The sequence below is a fragment of the Perognathus longimembris genome, chromosome 5 (genome assembly GCF_023159225.1).
Source record: "Perognathus longimembris pacificus isolate PPM17 chromosome 5, ASM2315922v1, whole genome shotgun sequence".
NCBI lineage: Eukaryota > Metazoa > Chordata > Mammalia > Rodentia > Heteromyidae > Perognathus > Perognathus longimembris.
In genome coordinates, this window is record NC_063165.1 from 76,691,198 (window position 1) to 76,711,953 (window position 20,756).

The 20,756-nt window shown below is 38.9% G+C and overlaps 2 protein-coding genes across 2 annotated transcripts in view; both read left to right on the forward strand.

Annotated features, from left to right (window-relative positions):
- Positions 1-3,879, forward strand: part of Pdcd10 (programmed cell death 10) — a 41,017-nt gene extending 37,138 nt beyond the window's left edge. The window contains exons 7-8 of the mRNA XM_048347173.1: positions 136-218; positions 2,674-3,879. Coding sequence (XP_048203130.1) covers positions 136-218; positions 2,674-2,755 — 165 coding nt within the window. The 3' untranslated portion in view covers positions 2,756-3,879. The remainder of the gene's footprint in view (positions 1-135; positions 219-2,673) is intronic.
- Positions 3,880-15,538: 11,659 nt separating this feature from the next.
- Wdr49 (WD repeat domain 49) overlaps positions 15,539-20,756 on the forward strand; it is a 110,567-nt gene continuing 105,349 nt past the window's right edge. Inside the window, exon 1 of the mRNA XM_048345848.1 lies at positions 15,539-15,727. Within this exon, the coding sequence (XP_048201805.1) occupies positions 15,539-15,727 (189 nt within the window). The remainder of the gene's footprint in view (positions 15,728-20,756) is intronic.

Below are 20,756 nucleotides of genomic sequence, written 5' to 3' on the forward strand. Positions count from 1 at the left end.
GATGTTGTATGTATTTAGATAGACAACTCCTAAAAATACCCATCATTTCAAGTCCTTTCTGTGTACTTTGCGGTCTTTGACTTTGTCTTTTATATTATTTCTTAGTTCTTTTTAAATTTTCTTTTGTAAATATAGGCACTCGAACACCAAAAGAAAGAATTTGTAAAGTACTCCAAAAGTTTCAGTGATACCCTGAAAACATATTTTAAAGATGGCAAGTAAGTACTGTTGTTAGTCTTTATTTTAAAATTAAATGGAGAATGTAGCTGTGACATGGTCTTGAGAGCCTGGCTTTCTCCCCTTCCTGTTGTGCTGAAGCCCAAGGCCCCTGGCCCGAAGGCCGGCCGCAGGCAGGGCCTGAGTGGTTCCTCCTCCAGCGGCAGCTGCAGTCCAGGCAGTTGTCGGGGCTCGGTGCAAGGGCCAGATGGTGACAGTGTTAGATTCAGGTGGCCTGTAGCGGCTGCCCGCCCTCCATCCTCTGTGGGATTTCCACAGAAAGTACAGAAACTCCTGGGCGTGGCTATGTTCAGGAAGCTGAGGTTTGAATTCTATACCATTTCCTCCTGTCACATTATAGTATCTTTCTTTTGTTTATCTTTTTAGCCACTTGGAAATATAAAAGCATTTTCCTTCCTTTACTGATTAGGACCCACTGCTAAAACAGCTTTCCACCTCTAGCCCGTGGTTTCACCTGTGATGTGTGCCAAGAATTTGTAAGATGTCTCCATGGGAAATCAGCTGGAGGTGTGGGGAGACCGCGCATGGAGGCAAAAGCACTTCTCCATCTTCAGTGCTGGAGTCGCCGGGGCCAGTGGGTAAAAAGCCCACTGCCAGGGCTCCACTGGCCTGGCGAGGAGCCAGGGCCTCTTGTGGCAGACATATGCAGGGCCTCTGACTACCTAAGAGGGAGGCAGAGAGGCTGTAATAAGCTTTCCTAGTGTCACTTTATGAAATAGACTAAATAGGAAAATTGGACATCAAGTTTACATACAGCTGCTTGTAGAGCACTATAGAAAACCTAGACATTTCACATGTTCTTACATGCTCATGCTTGCATATCAACTGATGCAGGGGTTCTGTCTTCTGCATTAATGTCTCATAAACATTTCTAGGCCATTTTTAAGTGGTTAAGATCAGAATCTGTTTTTTTGGCAGTGTCTGGGCTTGAAGTGAGGGCCTTGTGCTCCCTAACAAGTGCTCCTCTTCTTGAACCGTGGCCCCAGCCCCTTTTTTCAGATAGGGTCTCTCTTTTTGCCCAGGGCTGTCTTGAACAGTGATTCTTCTATCTGTGCCTCCTGTTTTCAAGTTTTAAGGTATTTCTGTACATCACACCAACAGAATATTACATTCACCACCAATACAATATTATAGTGGTATTATTAAAAAAAGCATTAAAGAACACCTGAGAATTATAATTTTCACAATTTGAATAGTTCATTCGGGTTAATATATTTGAATTTAAATTATGAATTAAAGATCCTGAATTCTGCTTACAGGCTTCCGTTGTTTCTAGCGTTGCTGGCATCTAGGGGAAATAGGCAGCAGGGGTGTTCTGAGAAAGAAAGCTCTTTATCATCCAGCACTAAGCCTGAATAACCACACACATTAAATGTATAATTTGCATGATGTTATCATTATATCTGATTCTAATTAATTAAAATTATTGGAATAAGCACACTGAAAAGTAGAAATTAATTTAGAATCTCCATAATCCAAAATTGCTTGCTACACATATGAATTATTCAGGCTCCCTGCTGCTAGTTCTTCTCATTTGATGGCTTCTTTATTTTCCATGGTCTTGGGTTTAAATAATGTGCTAGGCATTTTTTGTCTGTTTACTAAAAGTAGAAAACATTTCATAGAGTCAGATCTTGTGATGGGGACCTGATGACGTCACAGTGATTCAACTAAATCACTCCCAGTCCCTTTCCTTAGGACTGTCAAGATTGAAGACCCAGATGTAGCTACAGCACTGAGAAACTCAAACAGACCCCTGGAGTATGTTTCATAATTTGTCAGGTCCCAGTAGGAAATCACATAATTATTTTTAAAGAATATTAATTATTGAATTATTTTATAAATGGCTCTTTTTATTTTTTAAAGGAGGTAAGATAAGATAGTTTGAGAAGAATCAGACTTGAAGTAAGGAGCTTCGTGTTTCTCATACCATTTTTGTATGGATCTTGAGACAGAGAATGATACTTAAAGGTTTTCTGTGAAACCACCACTAAGACCACATGTCCATCCTCTTCTGGGGACATAAGAGATTTTATTTTGTTAAGGTCTTTGAAGCTGTTCTCTTTGGCATAGCGGGTTTCATTTTAACTTCAGTGCAGCCACAGTTGGAGACCGCACCTGAACCATCTTCCTTGTTCAGTCATTTGTTTGGCCCTTAAAGTAAGGTGGTTGAGGGTAATCAGTCATTAGCAACCCTCCAGCATCTGATTTCCAGCCACAACCACCAGGGGGCAGTAATTCCTAGATACTGTAGTTTGAAAGACTAAGGTCATTAAATCCCAAACTGGAAGTAAATTCATAATTCTTAATAATACTTTATCCGTTTTTCACTGTTTATTTCATTGCTGTTATTGGCAGATGCCATGACTATAAATATTTTTAAGAGAGAATTTTTGGAATGAAAGTAATGCTTGTTCTCTTTTCTTTTTTAAACAGGGCAATAAATGTCTTCATAAGTGCCAACCGACTAATTCATCAAACCAACTTGATACTTCAGACCTTCAAAACTGTGGCCTGAAAGTTGTATATGTTAAGGATGTACTTCTCAGTGGCAGTATTAAACTGCCTTTATCTGTAAATTTTAAAGTTTGACTGTATAAATTATCAGTCCCTCCTGAAGGGATATAATCCAGGATGTTGAATGGGATTATTGCCATCTTCCACCATATTTTTGTAAAATGTAGCTTAATCATAATCTCACACTGAAGATTTTGCATCACTTTTGCTATTATCATTCTTTGAAGAATTATAAGCCAAAAGAATTTACGCCTTAATGTGTCATTATATAACATTCCTTAAAAGAATTGTAAATATTGGTGTTTGTTTCTGACATTTTAACTTGAAAGCGATATGCTGCAAGATAATGTATTTAACAATATTTGGTGGCAAATATTCAATAAATAGTTTACATCTGTTAAACATTTCTTTACTTGAAAAAAGAAGCGTGTGTATATGTGTGTGTCTATATGTGTATATAATATATATTACATGTATGTGTGTATATATGTGTATGTATATGTGTGTGTGTCTGTGTGTATATATATATATATACACATGATGATGAAAACCAAGAAAACTTGATGTAATGTGTGAAGAACTTCTAATGGGAGCTTTCTGAGCAGTCCATCAAATAATAAAGCAAAAAGAATCCTATTTTTTCCTTAATCACTCTGGGCAAAAAATATCAGTGGATATGTTTTTGTCTATTGTCACTCACAAGGTGTTGAGTTATTTTTCTATTATTTTCAGTCTGTTGTAAACTTCTGGGAAGAAGATGTCTGGAGGTTCAGTGCCTTCAGGCTACAATGCTGCTTTTTAAACTTTGTGACATTGTAGCTTTTACTCTGAAACTACCTAATTCTGGTATACTAGTGAGACCCCAATAAGATTTGAATATTTTCTTTCAAAATTAGTCACAATGAATTGAGTTTGAAATTGTCATGAGTGTTGGTATGCTGTACAATTCTGGACACTTGTTTTAGCATAGAGAAGTTTAAGGGAATTTCATATGAAGTCCTCGCAGTAAGTGATTTCATTATTATACATTAAAAGAAAATGTAGAATATTCCTACCTTCTATAAAGATTTTCAGTGTTAAACTGAACATAGTTTGATACAACTTTAATAAAAATTTTCAAATGATTTTGAAAATATAATTTTTACTATAAAACTACTCATTGCTTTTTCTTCCATTTTTAAGGACAGATCTTTAAAGGATTATTACCATCGGCATCATGAAAGTGAACCTCTTAAATGGAAACAAGAAATACATGGAAGAAAGCAAAAATGTTGCAGATATGTGGTTGGGAGCTCATAATTTATGAACATTTTACCAACTTTTCTTTTTTACTTTCAAGAATACATATTCTATTTATTTTTGGCAGGAAACACCCCTCATTCTTGGAAATGGGTGAATGGGCATTTGCGGAATCGACTTAGAGTGCTTTATTTGTATTAGGTTTTTCTCACATAAACTGAGTACTGTCATTCTGTGATTTTTTACTTCCTGCACAGAACTTACCTGCACCAGGCATGCCCTAATCACTGATTATTCATCCTGCTGTCCACTGTTTGGGCTTGTGCTTTCACAAAACCTTTGGAAAGGAACCTGCTTCTCAAAATGTTGCAATGACTTTCCTGAATCCTTCTAACGGGCTTCAATTGGTTGGTGAGCCAGCATGGTGCCTTACCATTGGGGAAGCTAAGAAAACTTGCCCTATGGAGCTTCCTGGCTCGGCCAGCCTTGGCATTCTTTTGTCTCCACACCTGAGCTGTTCCAGTGATTGCTTCTCCCCCTCTCCTCAGAAACACATCTGACTCTTCCCTAGACCACTGGGCAGATGAGAAACAAGAACCATATGAGTTCTTTCCAAAATATTGATTCCTTTCAAAAGGTTCTTTATTTGAAGAGTGAAGCGTACAGTTTAATGAATTTACTGGGCAAAATGCGAGGTTGACAAGACAGTATTAGACCTATTTTTTTTTCAGGTTAACATTTTAAATTTTCCTTTCTCATTTGTTTGTGTTGCCTGAGTCTCCCTGATCAGGGCATTTCCTGGGCCAGCATCCTTCTCAATTCTCCTTTTGATAGAACTAATAGAACATGTCTAATTTGTGTGTGTGTGCTGTTTTTTAGGATTAAACCTGAGTTGCGGACTGGGAATGTGGCTTAGTGGTAGAGTGCTTGCCTAGCATGCAGGAAGTCCTGGGTTTGATTCCTCAGCACCACATACACAGAAAAAGCCGGAAGTGGCGCTGTGGCTCAAGTGGTAGACTGCTAGCCTTCAGCCAAAAGAAGCCAGGGACAGTGCTCAGGCCCTGAGTTCAAGCCCCAGGACTGGCAAAAAAAAAATCTGAATTGCACATTCTAGCCCAGAGTACTTCATAGGCGGCAGTCATGGAGGTATCACTTCTGGCATGCACATCATTCTTGTCAATGGTGATTGTAGTTTTAGTCTCATGAGTCTGGTATAGCTCTTTCTCTGATGTGCAGTTATTACCATGTTTTACTTTGCTATAGATAGGTTATCTTGAGTCATTTAGGTAGAAAACAAATCAGACTAATAAATGACATTTCTTAAATTGTTTTATTGTCACTATTTCCTAACATAATATTCCTTTCCTAAAACATTCATAGATACCTAGATATATGATGAAAATAGGGAAATAGAAACAATTTAGGCAGCTATTTTAAATAATATTGTCTTGTAAATGCACTAAGATGTTTCACTATAATTAAAATATTTGGCTTTTTTAACAATGGTGAAGAAGAGAGCAAACTGTTTCAGGAAACTCTTCAAAAGGCACATTGCTTTAAAAGCCTGCAAACTTGAACAGGACATTATTTTAGGTGGAATTCTAAATTACAAAGCTCCAATTTCAAATAGAGTCAGTTCTTAAAGGGTACAAACAACAGACTGCTGGTCCATTTTGCCTACTTTTTGATTGCCATTTGTGTGTAGCCTGTTTTACCATGTTTATGCATTCCTTTTTTTTTTTTTTTGGTAAAAATTGTACAGAGCTTTTATGAGTTTGCCAGTCTGACATTTCTGTTCCAGGTAGAGGTGGTAAGAAGATGTATCAAGAGGTGCTTAGTAAACAGAAGCTTCATGATTTCATACCAACTCCAGGGAAAAGTAGTCACCTTTCTAAAATCAAACCAACTATTCACGTAGAATTATTCGTTGGGGATGTACACACTAACACATTTCTTAACTCATGCCCTTCCTGTGCTCCCTTTCTGTGCTCTAAGTGACATCTAGAGTCAACTGTTTTTCTGTGCCCAAGAACCCACATAAAAGGAGTGGATTCTAGACCGTTGCACATATTGCTTGCTCTGCCTAATCCTGCTTCCTGTTTTGTAATCTGGGTAGTATCATTTGCCGGCTGTCATAGATAACGACTTTTCTCAACGTTGAATCCTAATCTCGATTGGAAGGTTTGGACTCCCTGTCTGTTAATGATGGGACAGCCCCTCTTATTTTTTTTTTTTCTCCAACTTACTGGGTTTGAAATCAGGGCCTTACACTTAATGGGCAAATGTCTATTAACTGAGCCACATCTCCAAGCGTCGTTTTGCTGTGGTTCTTTTCACAGTCTCATGCTTTTCCCCAAGACTAGCCTTGGGTGGATTTCTCCCAGCTATGATGCTGACTGAACCTGGAATCACAAAACGCCAGCACTCTTAGCTTGTTTTGTTAGGTGTATGTGTGTGCGTAGGGGATTGGGGGGGGGGGCGCGGTTCTCATTAGCCTTTCACTGGTCTTGAACTCCCATCCTGAGCTACCAAACCTAAAAGCCAAGGCCAGCCCATCTTTATTACTTTATATAACCAATGCTTAAGGCAATGGTTGGCTACAGTGACTACCCAACTAAGGTGTGGGAAAATGCATAACTGAATAACATATACTTAGGAATTACATTCTTTGGGGAGAATCTATTTGCTGTAAGGTAATGCTTCAATCCTCAGTGATAATCTAATAGGAAAACTCGGTACAACAGCGCTGTCTATGTGGCTGGTGTAGTTTTGAGTGATGGATCCAAAAGGTCATCAGAATGATGCACATATCAGGAAAAAATGTTTGCAGAATTTACCCATTCGTTTTGGTACTTAAAGTATGAGTGCAATAATACAAGGAACATGGTTTCTTTTCCTGCAAACCTTATAGAATTCTTACAACTCCCTTTCTACTTTTTAAATGTAAGTACTGCTTAAATCACCTTCTAGATCTTACAATTTAGTCCTTTGATTTTATAGGCTAAGATTCTGAAACAAGGTAAGTTTCTTCCCCAAAGCCATGGAGTTGGTGATTGTCACAGATCTCTTAAAATTCTCCCCTTAATTTAAAATTTGACTCCCTCCCCTACGTGGATACCTCCCTTGGTAAAGCCGCAAGGTGCACCATTACCATTCTTGCACTTCGCAAACAGGTGGATAGATGACTGCTCTTCCCTCAGCTAACTGCGCCTGCGGCATTACCTGCAGCGGACCTGAAGACATGGTTCCAAAAGCTGTCCTCTGCCTGAACTTGCATGGCTCCACTTTCCATCTCGCCTCTCCAGAGGCTCAGGCTTCTTCAGCTAGTGGCAAGAGTTAACCGGAGAATCACCAAACCAACATGGGTTGAGACTAAATTGGGATCCATTTTCTCTGTCGGCACTTAGCCTCGGCAATGATTGCAAATCTCCATCTGCATTTCTCAAGATGACTTCTCTGTGAGCTCACTTGTGACGCGTGATTGAGGAGTGTCTTGCCCAAATGAATTTGACAATTGCTGCCCCTGCGGCAGGGACCCAGCAGCCCCAGACCCGCGGACCTTTTCATCAGGAGCACTGTGTTCTGGGAGGGAGATTTATTGTGGCACTGCGCTCTCTTGGGACTACAGCTTTCAATCTCTGCAAGCGCACATGCTTTCAGAACTTTGATTTTTACAAGTCTGAATTCCTTTTCACTGCCCTCCTCCCCTCTTTGACTTTGACTTTGCTGTCCTACACAAGATTTCTTAAGAGTAAACAAAAGGTGAAGTGGCAGCATTTTTTTAGACTGGGGACTAGTACAGTGCTTTTTTTAAATACTACTTAGGTGGTAGGCCCAGAAAAAAAATCAGTATGAAACAAAAGTGAGTGAAATAGAATGTACATATACATATATACACAGACACATATATGTATATATGATATAAATAGAATACACGCATATGATGACAAACCACTGTTCTTTCTGTTATCCCTTTTATGTTCGTTCATTTGATTACTCAAATATTTATTTGCTGTTTACTATGTGTCAGGTTCTGTACTAAGGGATTAATATTATATAATTCCATTACAGTGATTGTATATGTTTATATTTTACATAAGCTTAATATTACTAATAAACATTACCATACATTTCCCCATAAACTTTTTCCTTTAGTTCCATTTGTCCAATTGAATTTGGTACCAAAGATTCCCATGACAATTTACCACCAATCAGTGGCTCAGCAACAGAAGTGTGTTGTCTCATAGTTATAGAGGCTGGAAGTGTGATATCAAGGACTTAGCATGACTAAATGTCCTAGAAATAATCCATTCCAGGCCTCTCCCTTAGCTTCTGATGGTTCTTGAACTGGGGACAGCAAGACTGCAGTCTTCACACCCTCCCTATGTATGTGTTTTAATCTGAGCATCCCCTTCCTAGTGGATTTGGATTAGGGACCCACCCTACTCCAGTGTGACTTGGTTAGTATAATTGCATATGAGGTTACATGCTGAGATTTAGAAGGCTAGGATAGAACACAATATTTCAGGGGCACCAAGTTCTAGCCAGAGGCCAACTCCAATATCATCTTCTACCATGCTCAGTCTACCACTCTTCCTCAGTAGTCTTCAAGCAAGCTGGTAGTTAACCGGAGTCATATTTACACCACTGTGACTTCTATAATTAATGAACATGCACAAAACCCTTACTGATAGTTGTTTGTGTTCACAGGGAGATGCCCGGTACATGTCAAGTCATATAAAAATACACAATGGATGAATGAATCAGCCAACAAATAAATATTGACATAGACCTTTCCACTTGCTTCTATTTACATATACATGATTTTATTTGAGCCCAAAGTGATTTTTTGAAGTATGTGTGCATAAGAACAATTATTTCCAGTTATGACTGGACACTGCAAGGCAGGGTGAGCGTCCAGAGTCCACAGAATGGAGGCCATGTCCTCTGACTCAGACTCTCATGCCAAACCTTCTCACGCAATATCCTTACCCTTTCAGAAATGAGCATTTCCTTGTCAGAGATATTCTTATGTCATTTTACTCCTCTGCTTCTCCTCCTAGTGACCAGTGCTTACCTAAAATATTATTAAAACTGCCCACAGTTCTCCTTTATGAGGCAGCCTGTTTGAAAAACTCAGTCTCTCCTCTCCTCCCCTTCGGTCCCCTGTGTTTCCTCTCCTCGCCTCCCTTCTCCTCCCCTCTCATCTCCTCTCCTCTCCTCTCTGCTCCAGTCTTCTCCTGTCTTCCCTTCCCATTCTCCTCCCCTTCCCTTTTCTCCCTTTCTCTTCTTTTCCTTCTCTCTTTTCCCCTCCCTCTCCTTATCTTTCCTTTCCCTTTCTTCCCTTCTCTCCTCCCTTCCCCTAACCTCCCTTCTTTCTGTTCCTCCTCCCTCCCTTTGTTGATTTCCCTTTTTCTCTCTCTTTCTATCCCTTTGCTTATATATAATATTTTATATATTACAAATGTTGGATAATATATATTGCATACTATATACAATATATGTCATACAATATGTAATTATACATAATTATCCATCATATATAAGCATATATTCTATGATTATATAATATACTATTATAATAATTTAATATATAATATACATATATCTCTATATTATGTTTCTCTTGAGGCTAAGCCATTCAGTGAGTCCATACTGAATTAAAATCAACTTATCATCTAGACAAAAGCTTTTCAGGTGAGACAAACAAAATACATGATTCTAGCATTCATGCATTCTAAGAGTCTAAGGGTCACATTATGTCAGATAAAACATGATTCATACAGTGCCAAGCAAACTAAGTCCTCTCTGAGAAGACTTTAGTTGCCATTTCCTCTGAGTAACCCTGAAGCAGAATTCTTTTTTTCCAAAGGGCTAACTCTCTCCCAAACACACACAATCATTGCATACTCAACACGTAACTAAACTATTGACATAACATTGCTCTTGGGGATGAATTTAGACCTGAGCTCTTCCTAGAAGCAAAAGAAATGTTTCTAGAATCTCAGCCTCTATAAGAAATGTCATGATGACATTTTACAAATTTGCTTCACTTTGTTTTACAATTACAATATTCTGTTCTGTCTGTGAATTTCTACCTAATTAACCTAAAGTTTCAGGGACCTTGCCTTTCTGTGACTGCACTAATGGTGTTAACTCACGTATCCTGCTTTAGCAGTTTATATAGAACATTGTATTTTCCATTTTCCTCTTAATACCATCCTATGAAATGCTTTTATAATACTGAATAATAACTATAATACTGAAAACTCGAGAATCAAGATTTGAACCTGGTATTGTGACTCCTAATTCTAAACCCCTTTGACGCTGTTACCTGGTAGGTATTTGCTCAGTTCCTTACTTTCCATCTGGAAACTGGCTTGGAATTGATGATGGCCTTTAGCAGTAAGGATTGTTTGAAAGGTCTAAGGTTTGAATTTCAGCCTTGCTTCTTCTTTGCTGGGTGATCCCAGGAAAATTATTTAATATGTCCAAACTTCAGTGTCTTCATGTAAAAACTGTAGCAGTGGTGTTGGGGGTAAGGAACCAAGGAATAAAAAACGGGATGCAGAACAAATACAGCAGAAATACTGAATATACATAGATGATAAAGAAAGTGGGAAATGTGAAATGAACGGGGGAGGATGATGGAAGGGAGGACTCTGAGCAGGAAGCACTCTGGACACTTAGATGGACATGTTAAATTGTAATGTGCAACCTTTTGAAGTTCAGAAAAAAGGTGACAATAACAGTGACGAAACATAGAGGTTTCTGAGGAATCATGGGTCAACTTCTAGCAGGAGAACTAGCATTATTCTACTGGCATTCTTACATTATTGGAAAGGAAGAGATATTTAATTTCCCTTTACTTCTTTCATCTGTTATAAATGAGGAAATATTAAGTATCTTGTAGGGCTATCATGAGGTCTAAGTAAAATATCATTTGTAAAAATGGTTAGTGCAGTCATAAACTTATACAAGGAACTCAGTAAGTGTTCCTTTCCATTCCATTCCATTCTTTCACTCGTTCCTCAATCCAAATGTGCTCAGTGGTTCTTTTCAAGCAGTTCTTTTAGGACTGTGTTTTAGTAGTTCCACACACAGATAGATGCCAATGCTCAATGTCAAGGTAGGTGCCTTTGCCACACTGTCATAAAGCTTCTAGCAGAAGTGAATGCAGTGTTCTCTCAAGAGGCAACATAAAGGATTTGGGTAACCTTGTTCAGGGTAATTGCCCAGTAGGTGACTTCCTAGTGAAATGCCTGCCTAGGGCCTAGAGACTCACAAGGGTTTGGCAACAAGGACACTGGATTTCAAAGAGAACGATGTGCTAAAACAGAGGGCATAGAAGTGACTTGTGTTTGGGGATGTCCCATAGCATCTGTGTAAGTGGATAGAACCTGAAACTGTTTTAAAGAACCAATTGTCAGTACTAATTCAGTGGATCCTAAAAGTGCCTACTGATAAAACCATAGCAGCCTTTTATTTTCAAGTAAGTGGGAATGATGATGCCAGTAGCAGCAATTTGCTATCCATTTCAATTATCTTTTTGTGTCTCTATATATTGCATAAAATCTACCAATCTATCTACCTACCTGTCTACCTATCTATCAATCATCTAGTGTGTATCTAACATACCTACAAACTACTGCTTGTTTGGCTAGAGTTTTAAATATGATCGTATATATTACAAAATTGTAGTTATTTGAAATACAATATTTCATAAATTCTATATTCAAGTACTTGAAATGTCTAAGAAAAACTGTTATGAAATCACATCTCACTTTAAACACTGTTCAGAAGATCCAAAAAGGTTATATTCTGTTGCCTAAGGTCTAGCAGGGGAGTTGTGTCCTCAAAAGATAAAATTATTCTAAAACCAATGTTTTGTTACACGAGCACAGGTGGACTTTTCTGTTTTCAAGGGTAATGAGAAGGAAAGAGGAAGAGCACCTGTTTGCATATTACATAGAAATTGTATATGTAAAAGATATGCTTTGTTTCAAAAGTGCTTGAATAGTTTATTTTGTTATCTGGCTTAAAGCCACAATCTAAAAATTTGCGCCTCTCATCAATTTTCTAACATCATTTGCCCATGTCTGTCCCACTCAGTGCCATCTACCTCTCCTTGCTGATAAATAGCTCATTAGTGAATTTCATTTCCCCCATGTGATTTTAGAAGGACTCAAACATTACCAGGATCGTGTGTTTGGCAATGTAAAATTAGAGACATTAGGGAGTATCATTTCTGTTCTTAGGGAGTTAACTTGATGTGTGAGATACACAGACAACTAATTCTATTACAAGGCAGAAAGTATCTAAAAATCTGCTGCAGTAGCATAGTAGAATGGGTAACCAACTGTAACTGGGAAGATCAGGAATAAAGAAGGACAGAAACTAATATTTATTACAGTTTTAAAAGATATCAAGGTTGTCCTGGAACTTTTCCGAGGACACTGGGAAGGGGCTGGCTTTATAGTGTGGTATTTGTTTCCTGGAGCCATGTTGGAAAGGCCTGGGTTGAAGAGACAAGTGTGGATTACCTCCTTTGCTGGCCTGGAAGTGGAACTTTCACTGGGTGGAGCCTGGACTTCACTTCATGGGAAATGCTAGTGGGAAAGATAAACTGGTTTATGTTATAATAATAATAATTATAATATAATAGTGGAGGGAAAATTGTAGGGGAAGAGAGGTGGCAGCTAGAAAATTCTACGCCAAGACACAGTGTTAATGAGAGGAGATTCCAATCAGAATGGAGAACAAACACGAGGAAAGAAGTTAGAAGAAAGGGGGGAGGTCTGTACTTGGATTGATGGGGATAAACTATGGGAGAAGGAAAGAGCAAGGATTTGGGTACAGACTTGGCAACACAGACTGGGATAAAATGCAGGTGTCTGTCTGTTTAGTGGGAAGAGTTTATTCAATCCTGCAGAAATGCCCACTGACATGTCAGCTGACCATCTTGGGTGCTCGCTGATTCCATATGGGAACTGGGGATGCTCTATTCCTATAGAAGAAGGAAACTTCCACACTTACTTCAAACCTGCTTTTACTTGGACCCTGAATAAATCTGGGAGCAGGATAAAGACTAGGCATCCTATTTTATATCTCTGTCCTTTTTCCTGTGCCATCTCTCCTGTAGTCATGATGCAGCCATCTTGGAATCCAGGAGGAGGAGGACCACCTGCCAGGCCGCAGTGACTATTGTAACAAGGCCCCACCTGACTGATGATAAGACAATGGGCATCAGACCTCCCCAGGTAGAACCCCAACCCTCTGAATTATCTCTGGACCTACCTGTGATTTAGGACTATCTTTTAATTAGCTATTCATAACTATTCATAACCACTACTCCCAATTCTCCCTCTCAAATGGAGGTAATTGTATCCTCACCGTCTTGCACACAGACAGGTGAAGATCCCTGAAGATGTCTTCCCATTCTGCCGTGTATACATTTTCTTCCTCTGGCCTTCACCTTGTCTGCCTACTTGGCACATAACTCAATAGTGGCCAGACTTGACGCATAGAACTCTCAGTGTTTGAGCTTAGGGTCAAACACTCCAGTTGCAGAGCCTGTGTCAATTTGTGAGCCTTCTCTCTCTAGCAACCTGTCACAGAACATCGTCATCCTGTAACATCCCCGCAGAACCGCCTATTGGACTGGGCATATGGCAGGTCTTCACAAGCGTGTCATTTAATTGATTCACGGTAAGTAAGGAGTTGAATCTCAGCAGGCTGTAGGCTAGTCATGGATTTTACAGGGCCACAGTTATGAACCTGAAAATATGCCACACTACTACAAGGAATGGCAAAGCCATTTATGACCATCAGGAGTTATTTCTAGTGCTATACTTTTTCCAGAAAGGAGACCATGCCCACTGATTAACTTCTACTGAAATTTGTTGGCAGCTCATTGTAATTTCCTGCCTTGACTAGTGAAAACATAAAGCATTGCATCTTTATGGAAGTAGCTAATTAGGCCAGGCAACTACACAGTCTTAGAATAATGAGAGACCTTTTCATTGTAAGTTAACTACATGACTTTCCCAGTGCAGTGTCACAGGATAGGGTTTTCATCCCTACTTTCCCCTAATAGTATCTGTTACAATGGCTGTGTGCTGCTGGCGCTTGCCTATAGTCCTAGCTGCAGATCTGTTGCTAATGTGATTGTGGAGGCCAGAGGATCTGTGGCATCCATAGCCTGAGTGAGAAGCCCAGATTGGAACATAGCATCAAACACCACAGGCACAAGAACTGGCTAGCAGTATTCAAGCAAAATACCTTCTACTTGCTTACAGCAGGATGGGATAGCACTGAGGTTTGAACTTAAGGACTCATACTTGCTCAGCAGGCATTTTACCACTGGAGCCACAACCCAACCTTTGATTTGTGATTTAAAAACATACTTTGAAGAGCAGAACACTATCATATGATACCTTGAATGAAAACAGAAAGTAGCAGTTAAAATAAAAGAGAGCCAGCTGCTGATGGCTCATGCCTGTAGCCCTCGCTACTCAGGAGGCTGAAATCTGAGGACCATCGTTCAAAGCTAGCCCAAACAGGAACGTCTGTGAGACTGTTACCTGCAGTTAGCCACCAGAAAACTGGAAATGGAGCTGTGGCTCAAGTGGTAGAGGGCTAGCCTCAAGCAGAAGAGCTTGGGGACAGCTCCCAGGCCCAGACTTCAAGCCCCATGACCAACAGAGAGAAAGATGATAAGAAATGCAATCTTACTATGTAAGAATAAGGCATACTTTTTTTGTGTGCTTTGGGAAACCTAAAATTGCAGAATTGCATGCTCTTTTTTTTCAACTAATCATGTTGTTTCATAATTCATAACGTGCATTGTAAAAGTTGTCTTTACAAAAATGATTTAATAAAAATGAGTAGGCTGCCCTCCTCTTAAAAAAAGAACAACAATAACTGGCATTTACATTATGCATTCAAGCATCAGTTCAGTCACTAGTGGTGAAGGGGAGGAAAAGGAAAAGTTTTAGCAGGCTTTATACTTGTTGCCAGGAGACACACAAAGGCGTCAGGGAGTGATTAGACAAACAATGCCACCATGTTGCTGGAAAGGTGGCCTTCTGGGGCAGATGCCTCCTTGGCAAGGGAACATTGAGTTGTGCCACCAGATACCCTCCGATGAGAAAATGCAGCTAGAAGCCATGATGTGTGCATGTAAGCAAGGGAAGCCAAAGATGTTTGAGAAGTTGCTTTTCTAAAGCATTTAAATCAGCATCAGAGCTGGGTTTTGGTGGTGGTTGCTATAAACATAGAGGAAGCTTTATACAGTTTTATTCAAGTCAGGTTAAATCGAGTAAAAGGAGGGGACACTGTGGGGTTCAAATATAATCCACAGAATCAGATAAGTGAGAGGAGGAAGGGATTTCATTGCCAACCAGGACTTGGGCATTTTGCCTATTAATTGGATGCCTGGAAGGGTTTGTGTGTTTGGCTTTTGGAATTTTTTTCAGTCAAGTTTTTCTCTTCTTCAAAGGTACCTTTTGAAAAGGGCAAAAATAAAACCACGGAAAGTTGAAGGATGCTGAAAAGAGGTAATAATGTTATGAGTTACCTGGACACAGCACTTGAGTTAAATAAGGAGACACAGCCTGGGCCAGAGCACTCTGAGAGGACAGGAGGTGAAAATGACGATGAAGATTATGGCACTGCCCTGCTGGAGAGCCGGCTCAGTGTGGGTGACTTTGAGAAAATACAGAGCGCCTTCGAGGTAAGTGTAAAGCTTATGGACTAGGTTTGTGTTGCACACCAAGATCATTAAGATAAAGCAGAGAGAGCTTTATCTTTTTAAGAATATTTTAAAGAGCTGGGCGTGTAATCAGACTACTCAGGAGGCTGAGATCTGAGGAACGTGGGTTCAAAGCCAGCCCAACTAGGAATGTCCTTAAGACACTTATCTCCAATGAACCACCAGCAAACCAGAAGTGTCACTGTGCCTCAAGTGGGAGAGCACTAGCCTTGAGCTGAAGAGCTCAGGGACAGTGCCTAGGCCCAGAGTTCAAGCCCCATAACCAACAGAAAAAATTTTTTAAAGAGTGGAAGCTCATCGGATCTGAATTTTACATCATGTGCTTAGTAACTGCATCTCTAAATTCTTTTGGGGTTGCTAATATTTAGTTTAAAATACTGCACATGAATGTCATAATCATTACAGTATGATTTCTTAGATATTAACATCTTTGAGGGAAAGCAAATATTATGGTTGTAAATTAGAAAAGCCAGCTGTGATGGTTTGAATATGAAATGGCCCCCATAGAATTTTGTGTTGAAGGCTGGATCCCCAGCTGGTCATGCTACTTGGAGGAGACTTTACTAGGTAGGAAGTATGGCTGAGTTGTAGGAAATGAACCATGGGGGTGAGTATCTTGTCCCTGGCACTCTCTCCTCTCTCTCTCTCTCTCTCTCTCTCTCTCTCTCTCTCTCTCTCTCTCTCTCTCTCTCTCTCTCTCCCTCTTTTCCTCTTTCTCTCTCCTTCCTGTCTGCCATGAGGAGATTACTTCTCTTCCAAACCAAGCAGTTGTGAACTGAAGGCTCTGAAATGATGAGTCCAAAGAAATGTTTCCTCCTGTGAAGTTCTCTCAAGTATTTTTGATCACACCAACAAGGAAAATCACTAATTGAGGAGTTTGTTAAAGGAATCACCAGGACCAATTAACTGTCCTCCCATTTGGCATGAACACAGAACTGGGCAAATGCAAGCAAGAACATCTGTTTTATGAAAATTCTCTCCATACAAGAGACCCATCTTCCATACTTATTGTTGATCTTAGAGCACTGTCATTTTAATTCCATGTGGAAAATATACCCTTAGAATTTAACTACAAATGAATGATTTCCTTCTCCTTACCTTATTCAATTCATGTGAAATCTGACATCTCTGAATAATGACGAATATATATCAAAGTGATTTTTAATTTCAAATAGTCAGGAAGAAGTATTTTTTGATGCTGTGGAATTTAAATAGAAATGAGCTTCTCTCATTCTACTTCGTTATGGATGCTAAAATAGGATATCAGAACTTCATAAGGTTCTCAGTGGGTGCTTGGAGTGCCTGTATTAATTTGAAACAGGTTTGTAGTATTTCAGAATGCAACTTTGAAAGTAACAACATGTAAAGCTCAACTATTGTATTGGCTTATAATTGGCACACATTTTAATTTTTAGCAATCCATCTAAATTCTGCTAAACATTACCTTTTGAATAACTATTTACATTCTACCTGTATTAATACATTGTCATCTTCATCCACCATTTTTAAAATAATAGAATCTACAATATTTAGCAGCAAAGACATTCTCTTATACTTTTCTCATTTTACTCTCCCTATATTTGGCATTCATCCATTGAACCCTCTTTTTTCTGAAAGATTTCAGTGTTACTCCTGCCCAATGTCACAAATAAATCTGGCAGATTTTGATAGGCACAGCAAACATTTTGACAGCTTGTGGACAATCAGGGAAATGTAACAGCAGATTAGGACAGCTTCTACTCTGGAATAAACAGAAATGTGGCTGTTTAGATCTGGTGCTGAGAACACAAAGCATTTGGATTCTGGTGTCTATTAAGAGAACAAATGTTATTGAAGTTGTGTGAGTGAAATTGGTCCCCAAGGTAAGAGAGTGGGTGTCTTTTCAAGCTACAGTTTAGCAGCCCAAGTGAAACTGGAAAATCTAACCACAGGATGCTTTTTTGGATGCCATTTGTTTGTTTTGCATTAAGCCTTTCAAAGTTGGATTATTGATTTTGAAATTACCAGCTGATACCAATGGGCCAAAAATGGAGAAGAGAATCTGATTCAGTGATTCCATTGTAAATAGTGGATCTATGATAGCTTTTTATAAAATTGAGAGGACTTTAAAAAAAAAAGTCCATCTATTCTTAACGCACTCAACAGCCACAAAATGGACCATCCAAAGTAACTATGCAGCATGTGTGAGAAGGGAGGCCCTTGGATAAACATGATTTGCAAACACAGCATGGGCATCTAGAGATGATACAACTGGACAGTTCTAGGGGAAGCCAGACCATCTGTCATGAGCCAGGCCCATGGAGAAGGAGGTGGTGGCTGTTCTTCAATCATGTGTGGTCTAGAAACTAAAGGCATGTTCTTGCCAATTGTAATATTTTGCAACCAGATTTCTTTATCTTTTATTTCATTTTGTTTGTTTCTGTTTTGACACAGATTGTGTATAGCGGAGATAAGTATATAGCTCAAATAATAAAAATTAAAAAACAGAACATTTAGTCTTTGATTTGACAGTAGATATTTTATATTTTCCCAGTAAAATATAATTTACCCTTTTAACCTTAATTGTAATGTTTAGGAAAAAGCCAAGTGATCACATTCCATCATAAGAAGATATAGATGTTATAATCAGCTGGTGTTGAAAAGCCAGGAATCATACTTCTAAGATTTGCAAAACCAGCTTTGCCATATACTTTGTGACTGTGCAAATGGATATCTTTGGATCTCAGGTTCCTTTATTTCTAACATGAGAATAACCAATTTTTGTAAGGATTGAGGAAAGAACTAGAAGCTCATTGGCTCATAGTATGAGTGATCAATTTATGTGAGTATTTAATTAGTTGAGGTTGAGCCACGTGATCACTAAAATTGTCTTGAATCTAATTTGTGTATTTCTTAAGGGAAATTAAATTTCCAACACTACTTGCTATTGTTTGTCTCCAATAGTAGCAATAATTCAAAAGCAAATATTATCATAGAAAAGTAAAAAACACATTTTCCCTCTCTTGTTTTACTTTTTATCAACAGCAAAACACTCTAATTGATGCTTTAATGCTCTTCTTTGATACAAAGAAGTTGTATGTGTAGAAGAATGATGAAAGTAACTGGTGGATTTCATTATCTTTCAAGTGATGTCAAAGGCCTTCTGTCAGCCAGTAGAGCCTAAAAGGTGTATTATTCATAGTCCTGTACAATAATAGCTACTCCAACTTTCCTATAGAACTTGAAATGCTTTGAGAAATGCCATGGTCTCTGGATATTTATATCATTTTGATGTCAACTGTATTTTGTATTCTCTTAGAAACTACAAAAGCCAGCGATAGTATAGGAAAGAGTTGTCGTGGTGCTGATTTTATAGGAGTGATGAGCAATAAAAATTATTATCTAAAGGAAATGAGATTTTGGAAAAACTCCACTGGGGTTTTTGAGATATATATTAAGTTTCTTGTGTGTGATGTGCCATGTAGGTATATGAGCATTTCTTTGTTTGCGCTGCTGTTGATATCCAGGTGTCAGGACATTCTTCCTTTGCTGCCTATTTGATCTGGGATGATAATTTTCCTTCCACTACTAGGCTGTCTGGATTGGGTCCCGAATTGCCTCTCCCAGCAACTGTCTGTTTCATTCCTGGCACATGTGTCCTGGCCCAGAGTGTGGGTTCAAAGCCAGGTGCTGGACCTACTTTATCTACTGCAAGTTACTATTTATCCAAGTTCTGACAAATATTTAGTTTTATATCACTATCAGAAACATGTAACATATTAGGTATTTATGCTCAAAGTCAAATGGTTCAAAACAGTTTAGTGTGAGAACACAAAAATCTTAGCAGGAAGTTTTCAGAAATGGTCCAGTGGGAATTCTTTGAACAAATCACTTTGGGAATGAATGAAATCTAATCAACATACCCGTGTGCTACCTTACATCCATTGCCCAGAAAATTCAGGAGGAGATTATGGAGGCCCTAAAACCATGCTTGAAGAATAATAAAATAATAACAGTTATAGAACTTACCTTTGATTTATCTGTATACAATTTCCCGAATGCTTGTGGACGGATTCTCCAACAGGATCTATGAACTATGCTTCTTTGTCTGAACTGGAGAAACTAAGGATTGACAGCTTGCTAGACAGACTAGACTCTAAGAACACCTTGAAAGTCAAATTTGGTCCTTTCCTACCTTTCCATCATTTGCACTTCTTTCAAAACAGTCAAGTTTCTTCACAACTGATGAAGAACCCAAATTTGATCAACTACTTGCTTAATGCAGCTTCATTAGTACAGTTGTAATGTGGACAAACACAACCATCTATAGTATTTTAAACATGATAGAGATTTATTCTTGCTCAAATAAAGTAGAAAGCAGGTAATTCTAATTGGCAAGCATCTTGCAATAGGGATTTGCGTCTCCAGGCTCTTTTTGTGTTCTGTCATCCAGTGTGCCTGCCATGTTCAAGCTTGTAGGAAGTGAGAAATATGGGGGAGAATGGTGAGAAGAGTTTTGAAGGTCAGGGTTTTATCCAATTGGATAGAACTCATTCGTGTAGCCAGATCTAAGTATAAGGAAAATGCATAGGTATATTACCAAAACAACCAAGCAACCATGATCATCTTAGAGTTTACTGGAAGCAGTTATCTGCTATTTTCATTACCTGACTCTTGTTCTTTTATCTATGCCTTAACACTTTCACTCCCTATGTGCCTTCTCTTGTAACTGAACTCCAACTCTGAAAATCAATGGAGGAGAGAACAATGTATATGCATGCATACGCATGTCCATATTTCACACACGTGAAAAGGTTTTTAGAAAGTACTTCTGAAATCATGATGTTATTTGATGCTGTTAATGTGGGCAGAACAGATGTATTTATTTCCTGGTTGCTCATAAGAAGCTAGAGACTCAAATGTACTTCATTAACTTCCTCGTGGGGCAGAGTTAGGGCTCAGAGGTAGACTGTCAACTTGCCAGACCATTGTATGGCATGACTCCAAGTGG